This window comes from Brachypodium distachyon, chromosome 2, assembly GCF_000005505.3.
Source record: "Brachypodium distachyon strain Bd21 chromosome 2, Brachypodium_distachyon_v3.0, whole genome shotgun sequence".
In the NCBI taxonomy this organism is placed as follows: Eukaryota; Viridiplantae; Streptophyta; class Magnoliopsida; order Poales; family Poaceae; genus Brachypodium; species Brachypodium distachyon.
Genome location: NC_016132.3, coordinates 11,142,188 through 11,169,750, shown reverse-complemented (window position 1 = coordinate 11,169,750; position 27,563 = coordinate 11,142,188). Strand labels below are relative to the sequence as shown.

Below are 27,563 nucleotides of genomic sequence, written 5' to 3'. Positions count from 1 at the left end.
GACAAGCACTATAATTCCGTGTGTACTGTATTTCCTTCTTGTACCGTAAAAAAATAAGGTGCGTGCGTTTGTAGGATGAAATAAAACAGTTCTGTTTGTAGCACATTTTTATGGGAAATTGACTGTAGCACCTACCTACTCCACTTTAAAAGTTTAAATGCGGTGCAAGGTTGAGGCGACATAGAGCACTGATCCGGGTAGAGAGAGCAGTGATTGGTGTTGCGAACAACAATTCCAACCTCAATCGAGCAAACGCCAGCCGCTGTAGCAGCAGCAGCAGGGTTAGCGTAGGGTGTCAAGCTGTCAAGCTTTCCTACGGACACACACTCACAGTCACAGTGGGCTGTACTCACTGCCAACAGAAAGCAACGGCAGCAGTATTCTTTTCCCCACCCAGCCTGCACCTCCTAATCCTAATCCTCCTTCCTGCCACCGCCACTGCTAGCTTGTAGTTTTCTGAAGCGACTGGTGTCATTTGGTGCGAGGCCAGCGCGTCGCATTGGGAGAGCGTCGGCAAGATTACTGCTAGCGCTTTGGCCTCGTGCGTTTCAGTTCCAGAAAACTCCGCTGTGTGTTTATTAGAGATGTTTACGCCTGCGTGGTTTGGTTAGGCCTGGAGTTCGTTCCTCTGTTCTTCTGCTCTGGTCTGGCGGAAATCCCAAATCCCTCTCAAGAGAATGCTCCGGCGGGTTCCGACTGGTTGCTGAAATCTCTCTCGCTCTCCAAGGGTTTAAGGTACAATCTTTTCCCCGCTTCCAGTTTTCAGTAATGGAATCTTCCTTTATTCTTTGAGTGATTCTTGCTGCCTGTTTTTGCTTGCTCCCTCCAAATTTTGTATGATGTGTTCAGTCAGTGTGATCAAATTTTGGTTTACTCTTCGGCGGATGTTTACTTCGCTCCCCTCCAAGAACTGTTCTTCCGTTTCTGGCACCAAGAAATGGATGGTTTGGTTTCGTGCCGGCTCTAGATCTGACTCGTCTGAGCAGCTGGACTGGTTTTTGTGTGAATCCCAGTTCGGGAGTAATTTCTTTGGTTTCTACTAGTAGTTTACTACTATTAGAAGTTCTAACCTTTTTTCTGTTACCGCGATAAGCGTGCCATTGAAGATGTAAATCTCTGGAGTCTATCACCATCACCTGCTGTGAGTCGCGGACCCAAATTTCTTTTTTGAAAATAGTTCTGGATCTGAAAGAAAGGGAGAGCCTCTCCGCTAACGCGCTCTCTTCTTTTTGAGTTGCTATTTCTGTTTTCAAGTTTCCTTTTAAGTTTCCTCTGCAAATAATTTTAGTCTGAGTGAACTGTGAATCTGTGATTTCCCCCCCTCTTTTCTTAAGTGATTTATATCCAGCAGGGTATCAACCTTCTATTGGTTTGCCTTTTCTATTTATGGATAGAACATGAAATGCACGTTCTGTATTTTGTTGTGTATGTTGAAAGGGACATTCTGCAACTTGATTGTTGGTAAATATTTTTCCTTCCAGCTAATTAACTTGTCCTTTCACCAGAGAGAAGGTGAAATTGTCCTGAGGGGTATATGGATATGGCTGACATTGAAGCTGGCACGGTATCCACTGATTCTAATAGTTCAAGAAGGTCACAAGATGACACAGCGACATTAATCCCAAATAGTGGCAATTTAGAAGGTTCAAGTCACAGAGCCACAAAGACCACCAGGTTCAAAGATGAGGACGAGGTTGTGGAGATTACCCTTGATGTCCAACGTGATTCGGTGGCAATCCAAGACGTCAGAGCAGTTGATGATGGTGGCTCAGGGCACGGCGGTGGGTTTGATGGCCTGTCATCTTCCTCGTCAAGGGGTGGCAAGCTGTCATCGAAATTCAGGCAGGTGACTAACGGGCTAAAGCTCAAGAATCCAAGCAAGAAGGTGCCACAGGCGCCAGCACCAAAGACCGTAAGGAAGAGATTTGACCGAAGCAAGAGTACTGCTGCGGTGGCACTCAAAGGCTTGCAGTTTGTGACTGCGAAAGTTGGCAATGACGGCTGGGCTGCGGTGGAGAAACGATTCAATCATCTACAGGTTGATGGCATGCTGCTCCGTTCAAGATTTGGGAAATGCATTGGTAATTTAAACAGTTCCTGTGAATTTAAACAACTATTTGAAAGAGTGGTAATTCAAGTGTTGCTTTTGATTGCGCAGGGATGGAAGGTTCTGACGAGTTTGCAATGCAAATGTTTGATTCATTGGCGAGGAAGAGAGGGATAGTGAAGGAATTGCTGACTAAGGATGAGCTGAAAGATTTCTGGGAGCAACTGAGTGATCAGGGTTTCGACAACCGTCTCCAGACATTCTTTGACATGTTAGTAGTTTGAAGTTTGTGCTGATTATCTCGCTTTTCTTAGCATGGATCCCTATATCAGAAGATTTTGGTGAATCAGAATTTCACTTCAAAATACTTTTACTCGATTAACTGTAGTCTTACCTGTAACATGCCTCCACCTCTTTGTGCAGGGTTGACAAAAATGCAGACGGAAGAATCACAGCAGAGGAAGTTAAGGAGGTCAGTCTGAAGACCCCAAACTGGAAATCATATATTAATGTCCTCATTGTGTAAATTTAAAGTATTAAGCAAATGATAAAATGCTTCTACAGATTATTGCCCTTAGTGCATCAGCAAATAAACTCTCCAAGATCAAGGAGCGAGCTGATGAGTACACCGCACTCATAATGGAAGAGCTTGACCCTAACAACTTGGGCTACATAGAGGTATGTCCAGTTTCCCTTATCAGATAACAGTATTACAGCACAGTTTTGTACTAACCACACCAACTGTTAACAGCTCGAGGACTTGGAGGCACTCTTGCTGCAGTCACCATCTGAAGCTGTTGCAAGATCTACGACCACCCACAGCTCAAAACTTAGCAAAGCTCTTAGCATGAAGCTCGCACCTAGCAAGGACACGAGTCCATTTCGCCACTACTGGCAAGAGTTGTTGTACTTTCTAGAAGAAAACTGGAAGCGCATATGGGTTGTGACTCTCTGGCTCTCAATCTGCGTTGTCCTTTTCATTTGGAAGTTCATCCAGTATCGTAACCGAGCTGTATTTCACATCATGGGCTACTGTGTGGCCACTGCAAAAGGTGCTGCTGAGACCCTGAAATTCAATATGGCACTGGTTCTTCTTCCTGTTTGTCGAAACACAATCACTTGGATTCGATCAAAGACAAAGATTGGAGCTGTTGTACCCTTCAACGACAACATAAATTTTCATAAGGTAAATGCTATTACTGGTATCTGATTATCTGATATCATATAGTGAGATATGGTACGTGCCTGCATGGTAAAAGTAAAAAGGAGATAGAGAGGCATGAAAAAGCGGAGACGAAACGATCACTACAAGAGAAGATTTTGCAAAGTCAAACACATATTCCTTGACTCAAAAAAAAAATCAACAGATTGTTGCTCTCTCACAACACTTGCTAACCCTTGGCGTAACATTTGGCGAAATCGAACACATATTCCTTCATAATTTTCAAGGGATCGTGCTCTTTTACAACCCTCACGAACCTTTTAGAACCCTTGGTCCTTCTCTATTGAAGAATCTAGGGCTCAAGCATAACTTTGCCTCTAATCCTCCCAAATGCCTCTAATTGCTTCTATCTTGCTGTTTCTTTTTTCCTTTTTTTGCGAAAGCTCCTATCTTGCTTTGTATTGATTGGCTTCTCAACGCCACACCTAATGTCTTTACATATGTCCCCATGACATCCAAACAGAGAGTAGAATCCTGGTGAGAGTACAATTTGTACAGGAATCCTCTCATCTCTCGAAGACCTAATAGGATTAGGGTCTGAGCCCTTTCTTCTCAGGGATATCATGTGTCCTAGTGGTGCTTGCGGAATGCGGAGCAGCAGGCTGATGCTTGGGGCGCGAGTTCAACGAGGTATCAGGAGGGCAGCAGGGGCAGGACGTGACCATATTAATTGTCACTGATTTAGTAGTACAAATTTGTATAAATCAGTGACAGTTAATATGGATCTGAGGGAGTACTAGACTTTGGTTATTTGATGAGGCCCTTGCTGTACCCCTCCTTAAATAGGAGACCTAGTTCATAGACTCAATCCTAACCGGGTACAAACTGACGCATCCATCAGGGAACTAATCCTGCGTGGATTCCACTTTCTTGTTTAGCCTCCAGTCCTAACCCTGCGCTTATAGAGGATTCCACACATGACATTTATGAGTAGTAAAAACATATTGTTCACTGTTCAGTCATTACAGAACACACAAATTGATATAGTTATGTTATGATGAAAGCTCCGTTCAATGCGAAACACAATTTCTTATGAGTGAGTCAATGAGAATAACCTGTTGACAACGTCTGGTAGATAATTTAGCACTAAGTAAACTGTGGCTTAACACAGCTATAGTGGATGGTTACATAATCTGTATGTTACTATTGTGCAGGTAATAGCTGCAGGTGTTGCGGTTGGTGTTGCTTTGCATGCAGGTGCTCATCTGACATGTGATTTTCCTCTCCTGCTCCATGCGAGTGATGAAAAATATGAACCAATGAAGCCTTTCTTTGGGGATAAAAGGCCACCAAATTATTGGTGGTTTGTAAAAGGAACTGCAGGATGGACAGGTATTGTGATGGTAGTGCTCATGTCAATAGCTTTTGTATTAGCCCAGCCATGGTTCCGACGTAACAAGCTCAAGGACACTAATCCACTCAAGAAGATGACTGGTTTCAATGCCTTTTGGTTTACACACCACCTATTTGTTATCGTGTATGCACTGCTCATCGTCCATGGATCAAGTTTGTATCTAACCAAGGAGTGGTACAAGAAATCGGTAAAAGTCTATACCCTAACACAATAGAAATTCTAATTCTCAAAATTGATACTTATTGATAGTTTTCTTACTATTACAGACATGGATGTACATCGCTTATCCTGTCTTCTTATATTTATGTGAGCGTATTGTTCGGTTATTTAGGAGCCATGATGCAGTGAAGATTCAGAAGGTATCAGTAATTAAACAAATCGTTTCATTTGGTTTTTCCTTGGTTAGCGCATCTAACCTACCAACTCATTCAATATGGAGATGTACTGTGAACAGCAAATAATCCTAAATATTGAAAATTCTGAACTCATTCTTTCTTTGTCCTTCAATTTTTGTGTCCTCAACAGGTAGCAGTATATCCAGGGAATGTGTTGGCTCTTTACATGTCTAAGCCACCTGGTTTCAGATATCGGAGTGGGCAATACATCTTCATAAATTGCCGTGCTGTATCTCCATATGAATGGTACCCACATTGCACACCTTAAGAAATGGTTGCAGTAATTTAATTATAAAATCAGCAGATGAATAATAGTACGGAAAAACTGCTCTATTGCAGGCATCCATTTTCCATTACATCGGCACCAGGTGATGATTACCTTAGTGTGCACATTCGCACAAGGGGTGATTGGACTTCTCGGCTTAGGGCTGTCTTTTCTGAGGTAAATCGCTATGTTTTGGCCTTTGGTTTATCTGTTGATTGCCTCCTATGGAAAGCTTGGAACATGGCATGGGATGTTTTGGAGAATGAGTTTAGTTATGTCAATGATATTGTGTTGCACAGAATTACTTACAGTGAATCCCTGGATACTTATTGTGCCAAGTCTATCAAAATTTTACTTGCAAAGCTTAAACGTCTGAAAGCATGGTGAATGTAAAGTTGTTCATTTTGTCATGTCTGATCCCTTGCTCAACTTGATGGAACCGACAATAACTCTCACTGTAAATCAGGCATGCCGGCCTCCCGCTGATGGAGAAAGTGGACTCCTCAGAGCTGACCTCTCTAGGGGAATCACTGACGGCAACGCAAGGTGAAGAGGAATTTCTTCATCTCGTTTCCCAAGTGTATTATCATACAGTATATTCCAAATTCTCATATGATCTAAACCTTCTTTTTTACATGTACTAGATTCCCTAAACTTCTGATCGATGGGCCATATGGTGCTCCAGCACAAGATTACCGGGAATACGATGTGCTACTGCTCATTGGACTAGGCATTGGAGCCACCCCTTTGATCAGCATTGTGAAGGATGTCCTTAACCACCTCCAGCGTGGGGGTTCGGTTGGTGGAACAGAGCCTGAGGCCAGTGGCAAGCCAAAGAAGAGACCATTCATGACGAAGAGAGCTTACTTCTACTGGGTCACAAGAGAAGAGGGGTCCTTCGAATGGTTCAGAGGGGTGATGAACGAGGTGGCTGAGAAGGACAAGGATGGAGTGATTGAGCTCCACAACCATTGCTCGAGCGTATATCAGGAAGGCGATGCTCGTTCCGCGCTCATTGTCATGCTCCAAGAACTCCAGCATGCAAAGAAGGGTGTGGATATCTTGTCCGGAACCAGTGTCAAGACTCACTTTGCCAGGCCTAATTGGCGAAGCGTCTTCAAGCGTGTCGCAGTCAACCATGAGAATCAACGCGTCGGTAGGTCTTTTTGCTGCTATAAATATCTGGTAATTACCAACGTATGCTAACTTTGATTTTGCTTCAGGTGTCTTCTACTGTGGTGAGCCTGTTCTTGTGCCACAGCTGCGGCAGTTGTCAGCAGATTTCACCCACAAGACAAACACCAAATTCGAGTTTCACAAGGAGAATTTCTAATAGCATAACTTGTATGGGAAGTACCTGTCTATGGTCTGCTTCATGATGTGAATTAATTATAAGGTTTGTAATATACAAAGAGAAACAAAAATGGAGTTGTTTTGCTGTAATCCTGTGTTCATTCATGTTTTACTCTTACTAGATGTCGCAAATTCTATTAGGCATCTCTTAGCTTCACTTGCCTTAACATATACCAATGTGATTCTTCTGGGGTGCGAAAAATGACAAATCTGACCCCTGTAAGAAACTTCGGCACAAAATAACCCCTCCAAAGTTTAGCTAGATTTGATCACGGACTCACGGTAGGTACATAGACAACATGATGATCGATTCTTTGGGCCTCTTGCTTTCGGCTTTCACTTTTTTCTTATACATTATGTAACAATGTCCAGTCAAAAGCATAAGTTGAGTCTAACCAAACATACATGACCTTTGACCTATGGATGTGGATAAATCCAATGTCACATACCATGACATTCCATTGTCCATGTCAGCATTGTTCCGTGCATTGAGGTAGCCATGGGTGGGCCACTCAAGTGTCTGCTCGCGTAGCCTCGTGTCTGTCATCTTCCTCTGAAGTTGCTCGTACTCCACCTAGACGCGAGGGCGAAGCCAGTAAGGAAGGAAATAAGGTTTCGCACTTTGCAGTTTATCTCCTGCGAATAAATGCATGGATCACTTCGTAAAACAACGACCCATTTTGGTGCCAAAAATGCCTAGCAGGGGTTATTTCTGTTCATGTTGGCGTGTCAGCTCAACGTCTGAAAACGTATTTTTTTTTTCAGATGCACATAAACGTGTTTGTGCAATTTTGTACACTGCGATGCGTTTTCCAAAGAAGAAAAGAAAACTGTTGTCAGGATAACGAGAAAAACGAGCACCTCACCCTCCCTTGGGAACCGCAAATCCGCAATGTCTGCCGCGCCCGCAGCCGCGGTGCTTCGGCCCCACCTCTCCCTTCTCTCCGGCGGCGGCGGCGGCGGAATCCCCAGCGGCACATTCCAGACTCTATCCTATGTCTCACCCCTTCTCCACCACCGCCGCCGCCGCCGCGGCGGCGTCGTCCTTCGGTCCAACGCTTCCTCGTCGCTTCCTTCTCCCCGCCCTTCTCCGGAGAAGGAGGCCGAGAAGGCTCCGACGGCGGAGTCGTGCGTCAACCTCGGCCTCGAGCTCTTCTCCAAGGGCAGGGTAAGCGAAGCTGATTTTGAGTCGCATTTCCGGCGTTTCAGAACTCTGTCGTGCGTCAACCTCGGCCTCGATACTCGAGGAACTCTGTCTGTCAGCCAGCAAATGTGTGGGTACTGGGTAATTCATTAGATATTCAATCCATGATCCAGAAGTATTAGTTTGGAACTTTGGATTCATGATGCAGGAGCTACTTTTGTGAAAATGTGTCAGTGCTAAGTACTAGCTAAGTCGTGTTGAGCTCTTTATGTTATCCATTTGGGATGATTTTAGGTGAGTTTATGCCAGGTTCGGGTGTTTACAATTGAAACAGTTGTGTCTGTCTGGATTATATCATTGAATAAATGCTTGGAAACTACCTTGAAAGGGAACAAATGTTGAAACTGGAAGTAAGTAATCGTTCTAGTACTGAGCTGTCACAAGCTTTGTAAACTACCAGTGATGTTTGGTAGCTAGATGTTAAGTATACATAAAATTGAAATTTATACTCTGCAAACAATGGAGGTTACTATTGTGATCACAATGTGTTTCTTCTTTAAGATGCATATTACTTTTCTAAAGTGTGTTCCTTCTAGGGTTGCACGTATAAGCATCTTGCATGAAATTCTGCTAATCAATTAATTGGAGAACCATCTTATATCATTCTGATGCATGGAGTATCTTAAATCATTAACCGTGTTCTCTTGCGATTTGTTTCTCCATGTCACAGGTGAGGGACGCACTTGAACAATTTGAGAATGCCCTAGAGCTGGAACCAAATCCTATTGAAGCCCAAGCAGCACTCTATAACAAAGCATGCTGCCATGCGTACAGGTGAGAGCACTTTCCTAGGGCTACTGTGCTCCAACTTTGTGTTATGCAAACGACGTACTTAGTTAGGCTTGTAACCGGCACTTTTAGATCTGCATCACACATTCAGACTTGTTCATTTCAACTATTGTTTTTAATTCACCTCAATGTATCCATGCAGCAAATTGCTGGAATTCACTTTTAAATAATAGGTAGAACCTGGAGTAGAAGTCAAGGATAAAGTGAATGTTGCATTATTTGGATTCTAATGGCATCTTTAAAACATTTGATGAATTTGTTCATTTGAGCTTTCCTTATTTATCTTCCTTTTCTTTTATGGGCGTTTGTTTGGACCAGGGAAGAAAGCAAAAAAGCTGCAGAATGCTTGAGGACAGCTTTGCGAGATTACAATCTCAAATTTGGTACTGTACTTAATGATCCAGACATGGCACCGTTCAGAGCATCACCAGAATTTAAGGAACTTCAAGAGGAGGTAGGCTTTGTGCTGTACTGTTCATACTTCAAGTCTGATCCCATCTCCAGTACCATGTAAATGATACAATCCTCTACATCTTCTAAACTCATTTGAGGCATTGCGCGGTGGAGAAGATATCGGTTCTGGGTTCCGGAGAGATCTGAAGCTCATTAGTGAAGTACAAGCACCGTTTCGTGGTGTCCGGAGGTTCTTTTATGTGGCGTTCATTGCAGCAGCTGGAATTTCAACATTCTTTACCATTCCCAGACTTATACTTGCAGTTCAAGGTGGTGATGGTGCTCCAGATTTGCTTCAAACTGCTGGGAATGCTGCCATTAATATTGGAGGTAAATTGGCATGTCCTCAAAGATAGGTTTTGCAAAGAGCTAACCAGTTGGTCACCTGACGGCAGAATTATAAATTTTTTTCCTTCTTCTAATGCACTTTGAGTTTAAGTTAATGAAGAATGTGAGTTTCTGAGTTGATGCGGTGCTCCTTGAAGCAAGACTGCATAGTTACTAGGAAGGTTGCACCATTAACTCCCAAACAAATATAGTTATTGACACTTCATTAAAGTTTGTTTCGTTAACCGATAGATTGGAGCATTTCCCCCAGGAATTCCATATTCATGATGGATGCAACTTGCTACACGCCTATACCAATGCATGTTTCTCAAAGACTTCGGCCACATATTGATTTTTTTCTGTGTTTCAGTAGAAATATGCATTGTATAGTTCTGCATTTTGTTACTGCTAAATAAATTTATACTACTCCCTCCGATCCTAAATTGTTGTCGAAATATTACATGTATCTAGACACTTTTTAAGAATAGATACGTCCATATTTGGGCAAATTTGAGTCACGAATTTAGGATCAGAGGGAGTAGCTTATTTTTAGATAATGGAAGCTTTATTACCCCTGGCCTCTGCATCCAAGATGTATCACAGCCAATTGGGACATAAGCAACACCTGAATACTTTTTTGTTTTGTTTTGGAATAGCAACTCCTGAATACATGATTGCATTTTCTTATTATCAAAAACATTGTCATTACGGCATAGCCAAATAAACTAAAAACAGCCGCAGCCCCTACTAAAATGTATACTAGCTACGACATAAGTTTCTTTTGGACTGAAAATACAAACAGCCACTAATTAAGTCCTAGTTCCTTGAGATGTGAGTGTTGTAGAAGTTCATATTGATGAGAATTCCTTGACTCGATGAATATTTATCACTTTGCTATTTTACAAGTCGGCCATTCCTTCAATCTCTTCTTCACACTTTTAATTAAACAAAAATTAATCAATCTTTTAAATCAGCACACTGCAGGTATTGTTGTGCTGGTGGCTTTGTTTATCTGGGAAAACAGGAAAGAAGAGCAGCAGATCACCGTAATTTCTCGCAATGAAACGCTTTCAAGGTTACCTGTGCGTCTGTCAACAAATCGCATTACTGAACTTGTGCAACTCCGGGACATTACTAGGCCAGTTAGTATAATTATCTTCGCATATTTCATCTCTACTACATTTCTTTTAAAAAAACTCATGATTTGTTGATTAATAAGTATTTTAGGTTATATTGGCAGGTTCGAAAGCATCAGTAACTAAAGCAACGCAAAGAGCTGAGAGGTACCGAACTGAACTTCTCAAACGAGGTGTTCTTCTAATTCCTGTTATCTTTGGTGCTTCGGAGAAAGCCCAGACCAAACCTAAGGGATTCGGTACTACAAGATCTGCTGCATCAGTCCCTTCAGTTGGGGTTAGACCAGTCATACATATTGGCTAACAATCACCTTCCTGTTAGTCTGTAATTTCTTTTATCCACGCAAAACATTTGCTACCTTTATCTTTCTCACAGTACCATGCAACTTTTCTTTGGACAGGGTGATTTTGAAAAGCGTACTGAATCTATTGCCGCAAAATCACGGTTGAAAGCTGAGGTTCGATTTAAGGCTGACATTGTCTCTCCTGACCAGTGGGAAAGGTGAATTTCCTTTTCCTTTCATGTGCATACATTTTGTTCATATGTTGCATATCTTTGTTGAAACAACTAGACTGTTGTTTAGATGATTTTACCATTTCAATATCGTACTGCAACATAAATTAGGTATGTCGTAGGCTTAGCAGAATTGCTTTAGGTATATTGAACAGAGAAATAAGCTTCTGAAGTTCCAATCCACAATGAAATCTTAAAAGAACTCTGATTTTCCAATAAACAGCACAAACCATTAGTGTTAAAATCTTTGTGACCTGTATATGCTAATACTGGTTGTTGTTTCATGCACATTCAGCATTGCAATGGGAAGCATAGTTAAGTGGAACCCTGAAGAAAATCAGTGAAATTCCCTTTTCCCATATTTACCTAAGACATCCTCAGCCACGGTCAGGCTGGAAGTTTTAAGAATTTTATAAGTAGGATTTTAATGGAAAGAAAATTATATGTTAGTTATGTCCAAAATATGCAAAATTATGAGTACCATCGTGATCGTTCTCAACGGGCCAAGCAAACGCACAAATTATGGAAAAGATAATAGCCATTTAGGTTTCATAGGCTAGGATGCAAAATGAGTAAATGACCTTTTTCTTGGCACATTTCTTCTGTGGTCACGTGTGCATTCACTAAACTGCCGTTGTAGAAGGCAAGCTTGTACTCTTGCCACAGCAGGCAATGTTGTACAGCTCCGGTCACCGTGATACGGAGGCAGAGCCAGGATTTCTTACATGGGTATGCGGAGTTGATTTACAATATTGTTTGACTATGTGACTATATGAAACATGGAACTTCACAATAATGACAACAGGAGTAAAAGTTATTATATTTAGATAATGACAGAAGTACAAATTATGGACCATCATCTGTTCTCAGTCTCAGCTGGGGAAAAATATTTAGGAAAGAGATACCCAAAAAGCACAATTCCTGCTTCCAATGTCCAGTGGCTCGCCGCATCAGCAGATGTCAAAGGTTAGGGATGAGTTCAGATCAGATCATGAGAGCCAGAGGAAGGAAAGGCACATGTGCGTCTGTGCTGGGACAAAGCAAAACAAGAGCAGCCGAGCAGATCATCAAGCATTCAAGCGCCTAGCTGGCCGGCCCAAGCCTAAGTTTGGAAGTATGGACATGGGGAGCACAAAATGAATTTATGTGTCATATATATACATATGTGTATAGATATAGCATTTTTATTGGAACAAAATCATGGGTATGAATTGCATACCCACGTGTTATTCTAGCTCGCCCCTGCCATGATATTGGGTAGGGAGCTCAGGCGACAGTGAGCGAGCAGCAGAGCTGAGCGGTGGCTGGAGCATTGGAGCATGAGCAGATGGGGAGGAAGTGATGTGTTTGCCATTTTAGAGAGGAATTTTTTTTCATCCTAACTTCGAGAACTGACGGAAACCGGGATGGCAATAATAATCTGCGTTACTTTGCACATTGTCAAAAGATACACTGATTCTCCGAGTTTGTACGTCTGCACCAGCGTTATTGCCTTCAAGTACCCTACATTACACGTCTTTCTTGGGAAGAATACCCTGAGACTTCAAGCATTGTTGCTTTGTTCCCTTTGATGATGTTGGCTTGCAGCCGTAGGAACTTGAATTCGATATCCTTAAATTTTGGTGCCACCAATTTGTTATCTCTGTGTCCAAGGTTTGTTTGACATCTACTTGTTTGTGCTTCAGTTGGATAAGAGACCAGCAAGAGTCTGAAGGTGTCACTCCTGGTGAAGATGTCTACATAATCCTCCGTCTTGATGGTCGCGTGAGAAGATCTGGAAGAGTAATTCTTCTGCTGTGGTTTTATTTGATTTCATTTGTTTCTATTACTTGGTAATGTAAGAACGCTAGAAGTATAAAACTTTGACCATGGTAGTACGAATGACATGGAATCTAACTAAGTTTAGTCTAGCGGTAGAAGAAATAATAATAAGTAAATGTTGGTTTTGCAGGGTATGCCGAATTGGAACGACATTTTACAGGAACTGCCACGGCTTGAAGATTTGCTGAGCAAACTTGAACGATGAAAAACACCGTAAAACTGCAGTTTGGCAATCTGTTAATTATTGCTTGTGCCTCAGTTTGGCATGTCGTGAAGGCTGGCGGACCAGCAAATTGCACATCCTGTTAGGTTTTGAAAATGGAAACTTTTATTGATCTCGACGGCATATCGATCGATACACATAAAGTATCACATCCTGTTACGTGAGGGTCAGTTGCAGCTTCTTTTAGTTTTATTCTTAATTTGCATACATCAAGATGGGAGGCCTTGTCTCTGTGGGAAGTGTTTTTTATATGCCAGAGATGAAGCGATACCGTATAGGTATAGCATAAACTGTTAGGAGTATTAACAAATAAAAGAGTTGTTTTCCAGTGGTGGCACGGTATTTCATTGTTATGTGATATACTCCGGTACTACATAGCTATTGAATGCATCTTAACGCTATGGTTAACACATGGCAATTTTGTGTGGAGCAATTGCTTACCCATACTCCTGCTAAGGTACTTCCTCCGTTTCATAATTCTTGTCTCAAATTTGTCCAGATATGGATGTATCTATTCCGAAAAACCGTCTAGATACATGTAATATTTGGACAAAAATTATGAAACGGAGGAAATACTTTTTGTATAGCGAATTTTTTCAGTTCCTGTATTTCAGGGGAAAACGCAGTGCACCGGTGAGTTGTGCAACGGCGAGAGACTTGCAATGTCGGAACCAAGAGGTATTTGTTTGTGGGAACCGTATCGGGGTGAAAATATGTATGTGATAAAAACTTGAAAACTTATCTTAACCATTAGATCTTAAATAAATGGATGGGGAACGTTGGCCTGCTTCTGTGTGTTAGCACTGATGCTTACCATGTTTTCTTGTCTGATGCACGCATGGATCTGATCGGATGACTATGATTTAAGTGTCGTTGATTTAGTGCAAAGTTTACAGATCTGATCTTATTTTTGCGGAGTCGGTTTTGGTTTCTTAACTCTAAGGGCCAATTCGGTTGCGCTCATACCTGTGGGGGTCGACGGGGAAGGACGAAATTGTAGTTCAATTTCCCGAGAATCCCTTTCAATCCCGGCCGGTAACGACAGAACCGAACAGGGCCTAACCAATCTCTCTCAGCATGGCTATATAATGAGTTAACCCCATCCCCTGAAATGTACCACAGTACCACACCAAACCGAGTCTAGGGTTTTGCTTCCTCTCGTTGTTGCCCCACCATCATAGTTTACTCAGTCCTGAGCGCCGATGTGCACCGACGAACAGGAGAGCGGACCTGCGGAACCTTTCGTTCAAGTGATCATGTATGGGAGAGGACGAATTAAGTTTTTGGAAGCACTATGCGCGACTACTTGATTCTTTTATCACAGGTCGTCTATCGTCTAGATCAGTGGCGTCTCACCATCGATGTCGTCAACTACTTCGATCCGTGACTTCTTGGACTATCGAAAAGTACTTGCACAAAGATCTAATCTATTTTCTATGGCGACAGAGAAATAATTATTTCTAAGTCGATGATAACAACCATCCGATCCAATCATTGAGATCCGTGCAAGATTCAGACAAGTGCAAATGATGAGAAAAATCTTAATCAGATGACTATGATCGTCGACTGAGAAATAGGTATTCCCATTGTTTAACCATGTTTTACGCGAACATGTTTTTGTTGGTCATTCTGTGTAATGCATCTAATATGTTTGAGTTATACTTGATAATTATTGCTTTAGTGATGTTGTATGTTCTGAAGGTAACCATGAAATTGCTTTAATAATCTAACAATTTGGAGGTTAAAACCGTTACTTTCGTCTTGTTAATACTCACTCCGATCATAATAAACGTCTCAGAGTTAACTCTATTCTAAGTTAATATTCCTTCCGTCGTGAAAATAAGTGACATGGAATTGCATATATTCTTATACAAATTCACGTTAATTATTTCAGGACGGTGGAGTACAAGATCTGAGACAGTTATTATGAATTTATTATGAATGCGAGGTAGTAGGTAATTTTGGGATGTTCTAATCATGATTTAAAAAAATACGAGAAAGGAGCAGCTGGCATGCATGCACGATCAAGTCGGAGCATTTTGTATATGGCCCGCGTTTGCCAGAAAGTCGCACCAGTTTATTCGACTTGCCTCCAAATTAGGTTTGACTCGCGCTAATCCGCCACTGACCCTCTTCCCAGTCCTCCAAATCAGGAGCTCCTTCTTGGAGTAGAAAATGGGCAATTGGGTTGTTGTTCAGAAGCGCGTGCAACCCCCTCGAATCGCGCGACCGAGGGATCAGATCCTAGACGCAGCCATCCATCCATCCAGCGGCGACGACGGCGCAGCGCCGCAACTTGGAAGAGTGAGTCGGACGCGCGGTCCTTCTGTTCTGTTCTGCTCTGTTCTGTACAGCACATCACATGCGCGCCGGCCGGCATCAACGGCATTTTCATCATCATTGTTTTGTGTACCTGCTAGGTTACGTGCAGTGTCACCATCGACGAACGGACGACTAGAATGCCTGCTGATCGGGTCGTTGTTGTCCGGTGGCGTCCACCAGCTAGCCGCAGCAGAGTCCACATCAGGGTACGACTCGCACGCAGCCGGTGGGATTGGAAATTTGGAACTGGAGCCCGGGTCAAGAGGAATGCGATTATCCGTGAACGTCTACGCGGTGAATTCGATTTCTTTCTCTTCGTTATCACGGAGTATAAAGGGAGCATTGAGAAAGGGCCGTAGAGTTCCTACCTAAACCGACCGGACAATGCATCCATCCGGCATTATTTGGCAGTTGCAACCGGTGGTGTTTGGAGCTGCCTCTGCCTGTGTCACGCGGACGGACTCGTCAGTCGGCCGGTCCCACGCGTCATTCCATCCACCCCCGCTCTTCTCGAAACTCTCTCTCCTCTATAAACCCAAACCAAAGCACGGACGAGTTAAAGCCACCCAGCAAGCAAGCAAGCAGCAGCCGCTCCCTTGCCGCTGCGCCAAGCCAAACACAAACACCAAACCCCCACACACAGCGAAGCGGAAGCATCCCCCACAGAAATCCCACTCCACTTTCCCCTTCCGCCATGGCAAGAGCCGCCGCCCTCCTGGCCGCATCGGCGCTCCTCGCCCTCGTCCTCGCGCTGGCCGCCCGCGGCGCGGACGCGGGCGTCGAGGTGCCGCTCAGCTGGGAGCTCGGCGCGGACGACGCGGCGGCGGCGGCGGAGGACGGCTTCGGCTTCGGCGGCGCCGACCAGGGCGCGGTGGTGCGGCGCGTGCTGCAGGGCGGCGGCTACATCAGCTACGGCGCGCTGCGGAGGGACAACGTGCCGTGCTCCGTGCGGGGCGCCTCCTACTACAACTGCCGCCCCGGCGCGCAGGGGAACCCTTACTCCCGCGGATGCTCCGCCATCACGCGCTGCCGCGGCTGATCCGCCGCCCAAGTACGTACACGCTGTGGCTGAGCCGCTGAGATGTCCCCCCCTCGCCTCTCTCTGTCCTTCCTCATTCCTTAGTAGTTGTTGTCCTCTGCTCTGCTTTGTCTTCAAAGTTGTTTTAGCGAAGAAACGATTGGTGCCCCCCACGAATTCCGAGTCCTGGTCTCAAATTGGTATTGTATGCCCATGTAAATTGAATTCTAAATCGTGTATAAACTTATGGATGTATGATGATTTGCTCGTATGCTCGTGTCGTGCTTGTTGATTTGGGTCATGGGATCCAGCGAACGCATTACTTGATTTTTTCTGCTTCAGTCTGTTCTCCTTTTCAACAGCCCAGTTGCTGTAATGATTCCTTGCTTGCTGCGTTTCTGAACTTTCGACGCAGCGAATTCAGTTTGTTTCTCCTTGTGCCAGCCATGATCCAAGTGAGGGATTGCCTCGGCCTCGGTGAAAGCGAAGTCAACTAGGGTTTCCTCTCGAGGCATTTAGAATGGTTCTGGGAGGTACACTGTCCCCTGCCCCCGGTTCCTTAGAAAATCTTTCTGCAATGGTGCTGTTTATGATGAACTCATGAGGATTTTGCAAACTGTCCTATTGACTTTGCAGAGCTTCAAAATTCTGCTGTTCAGATTAGTTTCTATCAACATTTTAACTGACTGGGATTGCTTCGCCTTCAGTCTGCTATCCAGACCCCTCTGCGAAGAATTTAGCATGTAGAGTTACTTGTAACGAAATCCTTTTTCCAGAAGATGTACTTGTGACGAAATCCTGTGTGCCGCCTTCATTCGATTTCATTCAGGACATATTACCGCTCCTGCTTCTCAAGAATTCTCATCCTATTCATAAACCCAGTCCGGCACTCCACATGGGTGCACTAACTAAGACGGAAAACACGGACGAAATTTCTCCGTCACGCACTTCACGTGTAGCGATTCAATGCAGCTTTCCCTATATAAACAGCGAGCACAATTTCTTCCCCCTACCTAAGCACAATTCCAATCTTCCACACCACCACACAAGTTGCTGCTGGTACTCCTAATCCCAGTATAGAATATGTCCGCACAGCCTGAGACTTGCAGCAGCCACCAGCCAGGAAACCGCAACCAATCTCCACCAGGCCAGCCGGCATGGCAATCATGATTAAATTAGTGGGCAGGGAATTGGTCAGCAGCCTGCTGATGGCGCCGTTGGCTTTCAGAACCATCTTTTTATTCCCATATGATATGATGAGCCCGCTTCAGAGTAAGGAATAGAATACGGCCCCGCCCGGGCTTTATTGCGAATAGACCAGCGGGGAGAGTCGTTAGTGGCCAGCTGGGAGTAATCAAAGCGCGGATGCGATGCTGATCACTGGTGATGAGGAATTGATCGACCACACCGCGTTCCATTCGACCGTTTGAGGGAACGAAAGTGTGTCGTGTTCGGTTAGTGGTAGTAGTACCGGTGGGATGGCCTCGTGGGGGTCCGAGGAAAAGTAGCCGTCACGGGTAATAAGCTATCAGGAAATTAGCATTTGATCAAGGCTTTTTACTTTTGTGTTTGCCCCCCGTGGAACCATGATGAGTAGTACAAGTCTGTTAAAAAAAATGATGAGTAGCACAAGTCGTGGGACTTGGATTTGTTGAAGACTTCGCGCGGCTAGCTGTCCTGTCCATTCTTCTTTCAGGATTGTGTGTTAACAGTGACACATCCTGTTCACCTACCGTCACGAGTTAGCATTTGTCATGCAGCGGTGCAGCCCATATATTCCTAGGTCCAAATCCTATCATGCAGTACGGGGAAATTGTTTTTTTTTACGAAAAAGCAAAGCGTGCTCTTTATATATCAAAGGAGGATGACCGGCTCGACCACGGGGAGAATACAAGGCTCAGGAAACTCACAAACTAAAAAAAGACAGAGAAAGCAAAAAGAAAAAAACAGAACAAAACAAAAGAGAGCTAAAGAAAATCTCAAGCTCAAGGAACATTATCAGGTCCTGAGAGCAAGGTACCAATACCCTTGCCATCAATCACAGCTCCACCTCATTCTCAATTAGCACGACGAATCCGGCCGGCGGAGTGCTCTTTGCGTTGAAAATAAGACAGTTGCGCTCCTTCCAAATAGACCAAAGAGACAACATAAAAATAGAGGTCACGTCCCGAGCGGCAAACCTAGTCATCATGCATCTTGCCATCTCAATACGCTCAGTCCACCACTCAATCATCGAGCAGGTCGGGCTCCAAGAAGAAGGATTAAAAATCAGAACACCAGTCCAAACTGTGATTAAGCGCCAGACCTGACGAGCGAAACCGCAATTCGTGAAGATGTGTACTGCACCTTCCATAGCATGAAGGTAGAAAGAATACCATTTATAATTAGAAATGTTCTTTTGAGCAAGGAGATCGGCGGTTGGAACTCTATGATGCACCAGCTGCCAAGCAAAGAATTTTGCATTTCTCAGGCGCCCAACGCTTTCAAAAGAGTTGAGAGAACGGTTGCCGCACCTGGCCCTGGAATTGAGCAAGATACATATTTGGCAGTGTAGGAACCTGAAGTGCTGAACTTCCACTTGATGCTATCTGAGATGCCCCTAGACAAGATAGTACGAGAGACAATAGAGAACATGTGGACGAATTCGTGCAACTCATCTTGGGTGAGGGAAGCAGGAAGGTGGCCTTGATCTAGGTATCGCCAGATCGCCTACCTGAGGGTCCTATTTTTTCTGCAAGAGGGCGAACAGGTCAGGCGCAATGTCCATGCGGCACCTATCCTTATCCCAAGCATTCTTCCAGAAGAGAATCGTGTTGCCGTCACCAATGGAGATTGATGAGCAAGCCGAGAAAAGAGCCGTGTCCTGCTCGGAAAACGGCACCATTCCAGCCCATGGCTTCTCCTGCGAGGCCCAACTCGACCACGCCCAACGCAACCTGAGAGCTGCAGAAAATTTGCGGAGGTCAAGAATTCCCAGCCCGTCAAACGATTTGGGCCTGCAGATGATGTCCCGGCGCACCAAGCAACCTCTACGTACGCAGCTTGTCAATCTTCTCGATGACCCATTGAGGAAGGTCCAGAGCAGTCAAATGAAACACTAGACTTGAGGATAAAACCGAGCGCAGAGTTGTGATCCTACCACCTTTACTGAGCATTTTCGCCTTATAGCCAGCAAGCCGCAAAGCAACCTTGTTAATCAACGGCCGGAAGAGCACTTTCCGAGGCTTGCTCTCAGGGACAGCGGAAGTCCTAGCTATTGTGTCGGAAAGGCCGTGGGAGCAGGGAAGCCGGCCAGCAAGGTGTTGAGATCAAGGTCATGGCAACAGATAGGCAAAACAGAGCTTTGGCCACATTGAAATTCAATCCAAAGATATTTCCAAAGACACGCAACAGCTCAGAGAGGCAAATCAAGTCATCTTGGCCAAGTGACATGAAGAGGACAACGTCATCCGCATGCATTGAGACCCTGAGCCTTGAGAGTTTCCTGGAAGCGGCAAAATGAGGCCCTGCGAAGTGGCAAGAGAGAGCAATCTGTGCAGCGGTTCCACCGCCAGGTTGAACAAGAAAGGCAAAAGAGAAACCCCCTGCCGCAGCCCCTTGCGGTGGATCAGCTTTGGCCCAGTGACACCGTTGCACAAGATATCCGAGGAAGAGGATCTCCAAATAGCTCCAAGCCACTCGTGCCAATTTTGATCGAAACCACAAGCCTCCAGTGCGCCTAAAAGATAAGGCCAAGAGACCGAATCGAAATCTTTAGTGAAATCCAATTTGATTAGCAGCATGGGAGTTTTTGAACGGTGGTAGCTTCGCGCCATATTCTGAACAAATATGAAATTGTCCTGGAGACATCTTTCCGATATGAACACACTTTGGCCCTAACCAATCAGCAACGGCAAAGTAGGCACAATTCTCAAAGAGATCATCTTGGCAATAATCTTAGCGACTTGGGGAGCAAAACAATCGTGGTAGAGTTCAAGCGCTCGAAGCCAGCAGAAAAACCAATATGGAATCGGTGAGCAGCACACAAAAAATCCAACCTGATAATGTGCCAAAAGTATTTAATGAATTTTTCGGAGAAACCAAATTGTATATTCACAAGAAATACCTCTTAGTGTGGTGGTCGAGTCGTTGATGCATAATTCCATCAAGAAATGTTCAAACCTGATGCTCACCATTATGCTTTAGCCGTTTTCTCTACGGTCTTTATTGGCTCTGCTTTTCCATTCCACGTCTATTTGCCGTGAGAAACAGTTCCCGTCCTGCTCCCTCTTCTTCCTTTCTATCTGCATCCGTCTAGGTGTAGCACAAATAGAGACAAAAGGTGAACTACTATTGGTTGCAAGATTTGTCTTGACACCAGTTATGTTTTGAATTCAATCTTTATACTATGATTCAAGATTATGTTGTGATATATCTATACATTAAAAAATAATATAACTATCTAATTATGTTACTCTCAAGGCCAACACGGTATTTTGTGCCAAAATTTGACTATCTCTTGGACAAATAATAGTCAGCCTTTGTCTATAGAAGTTATACCATTAAAAATGTTTTTCGGTGCAGGCCCACTGATATTACTTGTGTGTCATGATAACCTCACACTACTAGTGTAATAGTTGATCTTTTTTGACATTAAATTATGTAATGACCTTATACATTTGAATTGAGGGAGTACAAACTCTTCTTTTGTCACAGTAACCTCATAATACAAATGTTTATGAGTCGAGAGAAATGTTCAAGAGTTTTTTTAAAATGGCCTCCAATTAAAAAAAACGTGTTAACTTATATTCATGACTAACAAAAGTAATTCCCATTTACTTTAAAAAATAAGGATCATGCATATCATAAAAAAAAAGGTTCATGTCTTTCCAAAAAAAAAGGTGAAAATGATAAGTGATGAAGAATAAAAAGAAAGGAAAGAGAAACAACAAAAACAAAAAAGAGAAACGAAAAAAAATAAGCATTGGCTGGCGGCGGCTCGCGGCTAGCGGGTCGGAGCAGGCGCGCGGCACCAGGCCACGGGAGCATATTTTTTTTCCCGATCATGTTTTTCTTCCGTCCCTTTCGTATTTCACTTTACTTTACCGAAGGCCTATGAAGTTTTTGTTTTAGAACAAAAGGCCTATGAAGTGCCCACGGCAAAAGCTTTGTCAAAGGCCGGTTAAAGGGGAGGCCAACGAACAGTTTTCCAGTAGTGACCTGACCCTGACCTGGGGGCACCTTTGCATCAACGCAGCAGTTTAAACATAGCCAACGGAACATGGTTTTGCATGTGGAGAGATAGCGATCAGAGTCTAACGGAATACAACAACACAATTACTTTCTTTAGCAAACGCATTACAAGGCCATTCCACAAGCAGGCATGCACGAACAAGAACAACTCTCCCCCAAATTCTCTCAACCATCCAAACCCTCCAACGTCTCTTTCCTTATAAAACTTGCATGCCCAGACATTTCGCTGCGGTCTCCCCGCGTGCGTGTGTGTGTCTCCACTCTCTCTCGTCCCTTAACTCCCTCCACCAGCCATTGGCTTCGGCCAAAGGCTGATGAACCACCACTCGCATTCCTAACAAGAAATATGGGCACCCTCCCGCCGTTCATCGCCGTCCTCTTGCTCCTCCTTTCCTCGGCATCAGGGCTCACTGCCGATGAGGCAGCGGCGCGCCGTCGGCAGCTGCTGCTGGGCCCGGCCCCGGAGCCGCACGTCGACCGCGTCCACATCGACATCAACATCCAGATCAAGATCAGCAACCCGCGGCTGCAGTCGGCGCACACGGCGCTGCACGCGCTCAAGCGCGCGCTCTACTCCGACCCGGGCAACTTCACGGGCAACTGGGATGGTCCCGACGTGTGCGCCTACAACGGCGTCTTCTGCGTCCCGTCCCCCGACGACCCCTCGGCCAGCGTGGTTGCCACCGTGGACATGAACGGCGCCGACGTGGCGGGGTACCTCCCCAAGGAGATCGGGCTCATGTCCGACCTGGCCGTGCTCCACCTCAACTCCAACCGCTTCTGCGGGGTCATCCCGGAGGAGATCAAGAACATGTCGCAGCTGTACGAGCTCGACGCCAGCAACAACCGCTTCGTGGGGCCCTTCCCTGACGTCGTGCTGCGGGTCCCCAAGCTCAGCTACCTCGACATCCGGTTCAACGACTTCGATGGCCCCATCCCGCCGGAGCTCTTCTTGAGACCCTACGATGCCATCTTACTCAACAACAACCGCTTCACTGCCGGGATCCCGGACACCATTGGCAAGTCCAAGGCGTCGGTGATCGTGCTGGCAAACAACGAGCTCGGCGGCTGCATACCTCGGACCATTGGGGATGCTGCCGCCACGTTGGACGAGTTCATCTTCGTTAACAATAGCCTTACGGGGTGCCTCCCCGTGGAGACGGGGATGCTGCACACCACCACGGTTGTGGATGTCAGCGGCAACGCGCTCACGGGGCCCATCCCGCCCACGCTGTCCGGGCTGGCCAAGGTGGAGCAGCTGGACCTGTCGGGGAACAGGTTCACGGGGGAGCTGTTCAAGGCCGTGTGCGAGCTGCCGGCGTTGGCTAACCTCTCGGTGTCTTATAACTTCTTGGCCAAGGAAGACGGCGTGTGCAGCGCCGCGGGCAACCCGCCGGAGGACAAGTACTCGTTCGAGGATCAAGGGAATTGCATGGGAGAGGCTAGGCCTTTCCAGAGGAGTGCAGCTGAGTGTGGGCCTGTGGTCAGCAGTCCAGTGGATTGCACCAAGCTACAACGTTGCGGATGGCCGGCGCCACCGCCGCCACCCGTTTTTCCTCCCCCACCACCGGCACCGGTACCATCTCCGCCTCCGCCACCCCCCGTATTTTCTCCTCCACCGCCGGCACCGGTCCCATCCCCGCCACCGCCGCCGCCCGTATTCTCTCCTCCACCACCGGCACCGGTACCATCTCCGCCACCGCCGCCGCCCGTATTCTCTCCTCCGCCACCTGCACTGGTACCATCGCCACCACCGCCGCCCGTCTTCCCGCCCCCGCCTCCATATCATAAGCCAGTTTTCCTACCGCCAGTAAGGGGTACAAAATACCAATCGCCGCCACCGCCGCAGTTTGCAGGATACTGATCTGTTGAGAGCATGCATGATGTGTCTAGATGTTAACTGTTGTTGTTCCAATATTAGCACAGTTGAAATTGAATGTAATACAAAAGCACATACTTTTACCACACCGAGGGCGCCCATTTGTGTTTCTCCATAGCTTCTCACGTACTCTCTTTTCTTGTCTTCCAAAAGTTGACATTTCCGAAATTGACATGGCCTCCAAAACATACTATTATCCAATGGTAGAAGTAGCCAAAATTATGTCCAGAACATCATGTTTTTGAAGACCGGGTGTAGTTTCCATATTAATATTTGGAGCTAAGCTAGCAAACTCGCATAGACTTTTAATCATATTTATTTCTTGTACTAACAAGTAAGTGCGTATATTATGCTTTTACAAGAAATAGATCAAATTAAGGATATTGACAAAATGTCTTGTTTGCACATGATCATAACTAGATCATTACACATATATAATTGATGTTTGACTCCTCGGTTATTCGTGTGTGGTATTGAGGGATCACTGCCCAACATTGAGGTTTGGATCCTGAGCTAGCTGCTCGATCAGTTGACATTGTATTACTAATTAAGTTGACAGAGGTTGATTGCGCGTGACATCAAGTAATTAATACATGTAACTAGATCACATGAAAAATCAAAGCGCAAGCGCAATACCAAATAAATTTGGTCCTCATGCCAGTTTATGGTGGTCAAACCCGGATTTGACCTGATGTGTTCAACTCCTACGAAGCCCATAATTTTATCGTATTTAATTTTATTTTTAATGTCATTTTAGCCCTCTTTAACAAATTTGGAATGTTTCATTGTGTTTTGTCCCTTGTGTTTGCAAATTGCATATGTTTTGTATCTCATGACCTGCAAGTTGTACGTGCTTTAGTGAGATTAAACTAAAAGTTGGAATATATGACCAAAATATTAGCTAGTTGCTAAAAAATTCCAGTGAACTTTGGTTAATTTGGTTATTAAAAAGCCAAACAGAAATTGAATGGTAATAACCAAAAACGACCGTGTTTCTATCCGAAACCTTTTTTTAATCAAAGTATAAAAATCGTATAACCGAACCCAATCAAACCAAAAAAACCGAACACACATCCTAACTGCTAGTGACCCCAGACCAAAACCAATTTATTTTTTACCTACATTGTTCTTACAGGCAGGAACCATAACATACCTTAATCAAACAATGGTCACCTCGTTAGGGTATCCATGATGGTAGGGTGGGCATTGACTCTCCACGGCATGTAGAGTTGACAATAAAATAACACATGTAATAGCTTGTGTCTTTACAATTTTTTATGGAAAGACTATATGGGAAACCCCTATAGCAATAGTTGTGTTCTTAACTGACTCTACTTCCTCTGTTCCATAATATAAGGCGCACACGCATTTCGAGGTCCGACTTTGACCATCAATTAGACGAACAAAATGTAAATTATGTTAATTATACCACTAGATTCATATCTGAAAGAAGTTTTTGACGGTATAATTTTTATAATACATAATTCACATTTTGTTGGTCAAATTGATGGTCAAAGCAAAATCTTGAAATGCGTGCATGCCTTATATTATGGAACGGAGGGAGTAGATGACTTGTTAGCATTAAATGATATGTTCTAGAATGGTTAAAAGGTCAACTCTTAGCTAACCCTTAGCTGACTCCTAGTGATTTTTTCGTTAAGAGTTTTACTCTTTACGAAGAGACAGTTATATTCTCTCTTATATTTCTCTTTCATGCACATAAGAAAATTTTAATTAAAAGTCGGTCAAGAGTCAGCCTTTGCGGATGCCCTTAGACCTCTCCCGATGCACGATGTTGAATGGTGTATTTTAGACATGCTTAATGAAGAAATAAAGGTGTTTTGTATCTTATGGAAGATATAACTCTTTGTCTGAAACCTAAAAAAAAAACTACTCCCTCCGACCCATAATGCTTGTCTCAAATTTGCCCAAATATGGATGTATCTATGTTTAAAAAGCGTCTAGATACATGTAATATTTCGACAAGTAATATAGGTCGGATGGAGTATATTTTCTCTCTCTCAGAAAGCTAATAATTAAATGTCACTTATTTTAATACAACAAAAACATACAACTCATTGGGATAGTTATATTTAAATACTGGTAAGACAATTTTTTTGCGAGAATACTCATAACGCATAAGACAACCTTAAGACACAATGCATCATTATGATGCTAAGATACAAGCAGGTTCCCTTGTATCACACAGGAAGAATGGAGCCACATACAGCAGTGGGGATGAGAATGAAGGTAGGATTCCATGGTAGCCGCCGGAGTGGATCACTGGGAGAGTTTGTGTCCCGATTTGGGTGGCATGATGCAAGATCTAAATTACCTTAATATGTAGACCGGTTCCATGTGTGGATTTGATGGTGTCATGTGTTTCAAATTGTCATCAGTAATGTAAGACTTTAGGCCAGCCGGAGGTAATAAAGCTTTCGTTCAAAAAAAAAGAGTAGTTCTGTTCTTGTAAAGTCTGAATGATTCCGAACTCAGCCCTACGCACACGAGAAAAGATATATTATTTTAGAGGAACGGGAAACGATGAGTGTCTCCACAATTAGACTCGCCAACATAAGCATGCCCAAGTCTGCGTATGAGTGGACTTTAGAAAATTAGAAATACTTCCTCAGTCTCATATTAAGTGACGAAATATTAGTTATCGCTGCTGCAGGGAGTTACGGGAGGTTTTGAAACCCTAGCCGCCGGAGCCCAAGAGCTGTCGAAGCAACGATTTTCTCTTTGTTCCCCTCATCTTCGATCACCGATTCAGCATCGGATGATGAGGAGAACCATAGATCAACGTCTGGATGTCATTTGTATACCTTCTTTGTGAGACTATGTGTCCTCGTGACGGCGTCCTGACCGAAGAGACGACGTCATATGGAATAATGGTCTCCCGATTTCATCCTCTTCGTGGTGTAGTCAATACAATCTACTACATGAAGCTAATAGGTCTCGCGGTTTGTTATTTTGTTATTTTGTTCTTCTTCCTCATCGGTCCGGTGACGAATCAGCAGTTCGACAACCTGTCTTGCAAGGGGTGTGTCCCCGGCTAAAGTCCATTCAACGATCTTAAGTTATCGTCGGTTGCGGTGAGCGACTCACGTGGCTATGTAAATCATATGAGGTTTGTTCAGCTTGTGTAGATTTGGGCTTTTGCAATTTCATCACCAGATAGATGGAGAAATTTCAAGATACGGATGACGGCTCTAGAGATTGTTACCTGAAAGACTTTCAGTTTTTTGATTCTTTGTACTCCGTACACTGATTATTGATACAATAAAGCCAGATGCTTCTAAAAAATGACGAAATATTAAATGTATCTAGACACTTTTTGGGTATAGATGCGTCCACAAATTTAGTCACTTACGACTGAGGAAGTAAATTAATTTTGATAATTACGTGCCCAACTTAACGGGTGAGATATGCATTGTTCGCCTCGGGGCCTCTATTTAACTCCAAATTCCGCTGGGCCGCCTCCCATCTCACCCCCATTGACGCCAAACAGGAGCCCTGAGACACCGACCATGAGGACCCTCGCGTTCTTCCTCGCGGTTGCCTTTGTCGTGCTCTGCTCCGGCGCTCTTTCTACCGGGGGGCAAGCGCCGGACGCGGAGCGGCCCTTCGTCGGCGACTGGACGCCCATCAGGGACGTGTACGAGCAGCGCATCCAGGAGCTGGGCCGCTGGGCGGTTGCAGAGCACGTGAAGGCGGCGCACGACGGGGTGAGGTTCAGCAAGGTGACGAGCGGAGAGGAGCAGGCCGTGACGGAGTCCGAGACGAACTACAGGCTCGTCATCGACGGGGCGGACGCTGCCGGAAAGGACGCCGCGTACGCGGCGAGTGTGTTCGAGGGCAAGACGCGAGAGCTACTTGCCTTCGGGCTAGCCAACTGAAAACTGATCGCCGCGCCGCCGTTGCGTTGCCCATTCTTACTTTGTTAGCAGGAGTACTAGCCTACTAAGGGTTTAATAAGTGAAATATGGATATTTTTGGGAGGATATTA

The 27,563-nt window shown here is 44.7% G+C and overlaps 5 protein-coding genes across 7 annotated transcripts; all 5 read left to right on the top strand.

Moving 5' to 3' along the window:
* The first annotated feature begins 227 nt into the window (after window positions 1-227).
* On the top strand, window positions 228-6,757 carry LOC100833067 (respiratory burst oxidase homolog protein B). Of its 2 annotated transcripts, none has more exons than XM_024459166.1 (13): window positions 228-735; window positions 1,482-2,081; window positions 2,159-2,318; window positions 2,471-2,519; window positions 2,612-2,725; window positions 2,799-3,233; window positions 4,424-4,810; window positions 4,890-4,982; window positions 5,149-5,264; window positions 5,358-5,460; window positions 5,750-5,829; window positions 5,928-6,439; window positions 6,507-6,757. In XM_024459166.1, exons 2-13 carry the CDS (start codon window positions 1,535-1,537, stop codon window positions 6,614-6,616), a joined length of 2,706 nt encoding a protein of 901 aa, XP_024314934.1. In that variant the 5' UTR covers window positions 228-735; window positions 1,482-1,534; the 3' UTR covers window positions 6,617-6,757. The 2 variants fall into 2 exon arrangements, with proteins under 2 accessions (XP_024314934.1, XP_024314933.1); XM_024459165.1 differs by having other exon boundaries at window positions 229-735; window positions 1,506-2,081.
* Window positions 6,758-7,464: 707 nt separating this feature from the next.
* On the top strand, window positions 7,465-13,532 carry LOC100821693 (protein LOW PSII ACCUMULATION 1, chloroplastic). Of its 2 annotated transcripts, XM_003565700.4 has the most exons (9): window positions 7,468-7,804; window positions 8,511-8,614; window positions 8,948-9,083; window positions 9,181-9,412; window positions 10,394-10,551; window positions 10,637-10,822; window positions 10,947-11,047; window positions 12,745-12,841; window positions 13,011-13,532. In XM_003565700.4, the coding sequence occupies exons 1-9, from the start codon at window positions 7,529-7,531 to the stop codon at window positions 13,083-13,085; spliced, it is 1,365 nt and encodes a 454-aa protein (XP_003565748.1). In that variant the 5' UTR covers window positions 7,468-7,528; the 3' UTR covers window positions 13,086-13,532. The 2 variants fall into 2 exon arrangements, 1 of the variants encoding a protein (XP_003565748.1); XR_002963358.1 differs by lacking the exon at window positions 13,011-13,532 and having other exon boundaries at window positions 7,465-7,804; window positions 10,637-10,862; window positions 12,745-12,786.
* Window positions 13,533-15,955: 2,423 nt separating this feature from the next.
* On the top strand, window positions 15,956-16,720 carry LOC100832761 (rapid alkalinization factor 23). Its single transcript, XM_003567628.4, has one exon. The coding sequence runs from the start codon at window positions 16,120-16,122 to the stop codon at window positions 16,462-16,464; it is 345 nt and encodes a 114-aa protein (XP_003567676.1). The 5' UTR covers window positions 15,956-16,119; the 3' UTR covers window positions 16,465-16,720.
* Window positions 16,721-22,001: 5,281 nt separating this feature from the next.
* Window positions 22,002-23,736, top strand: LOC100832444 (pollen-specific leucine-rich repeat extensin-like protein 3). The gene has a single exon (XM_003567627.3). It carries the CDS (start codon window positions 22,022-22,024, stop codon window positions 23,537-23,539), a length of 1,518 nt encoding a protein of 505 aa, XP_003567675.1. The 5' UTR covers window positions 22,002-22,021; the 3' UTR covers window positions 23,540-23,736.
* A 3,306-nt stretch (window positions 23,737-27,042) lies between these two features.
* LOC100821389 (cysteine proteinase inhibitor 8) lies at window positions 27,043-27,563 on the top strand. The gene has a single exon (XM_003565699.3). It carries the CDS (start codon window positions 27,085-27,087, stop codon window positions 27,451-27,453), a length of 369 nt encoding a protein of 122 aa, XP_003565747.1. The 5' UTR covers window positions 27,043-27,084; the 3' UTR covers window positions 27,454-27,563.

What these genes read in the sequence shown, in the direction of transcription:
- LOC100833067 (XM_024459166.1), top strand. Translation starts at nt 1,535, where the DNA reads ATGGATATGGCTGACATTGAAGCTGGCACGGTATCCACTGATTCTAAT. An exon ending in CTCCAGACATTCTTTGACAT is followed by an intron (nt 2,319 to 2,470) that starts GTTAGTAGTTTG and finishes CTCTTTGTGCAG; the next exon opens with GGTTGACAAAAATGCAGACG. An exon ending in ACAACATAAATTTTCATAAG is followed by an intron (nt 3,234 to 4,423) that starts GTAAATGCTATT and finishes ACTATTGTGCAG; the next exon opens with GTAATAGCTGCAGGTGTTGC.
- LOC100821693 (XM_003565700.4), top strand. Translation starts at nt 7,529, where the DNA reads ATGTCTGCCGCGCCCGCAGCCGCGGTGCTTCGGCCCCACCTCTCCCTT. An exon ending in GCATGCTGCCATGCGTACAG is followed by an intron (nt 8,615 to 8,947) that starts GTGAGAGCACTT and finishes TGTTTGGACCAG; the next exon opens with GGAAGAAAGCAAAAAAGCTG. An exon ending in TCTCCTGACCAGTGGGAAAG is followed by an intron (nt 11,048 to 12,744) that starts GTGAATTTCCTT and finishes TTTGTGCTTCAG; the next exon opens with TTGGATAAGAGACCAGCAAG.
- LOC100832761 (XM_003567628.4), top strand. Translation starts at nt 16,120, where the DNA reads ATGGCAAGAGCCGCCGCCCTCCTGGCCGCATCGGCGCTCCTCGCCCTC.
- LOC100832444 (XM_003567627.3), top strand. Translation starts at nt 22,022, where the DNA reads ATGGGCACCCTCCCGCCGTTCATCGCCGTCCTCTTGCTCCTCCTTTCC.
- LOC100821389 (XM_003565699.3), top strand. Translation starts at nt 27,085, where the DNA reads ATGAGGACCCTCGCGTTCTTCCTCGCGGTTGCCTTTGTCGTGCTCTGC.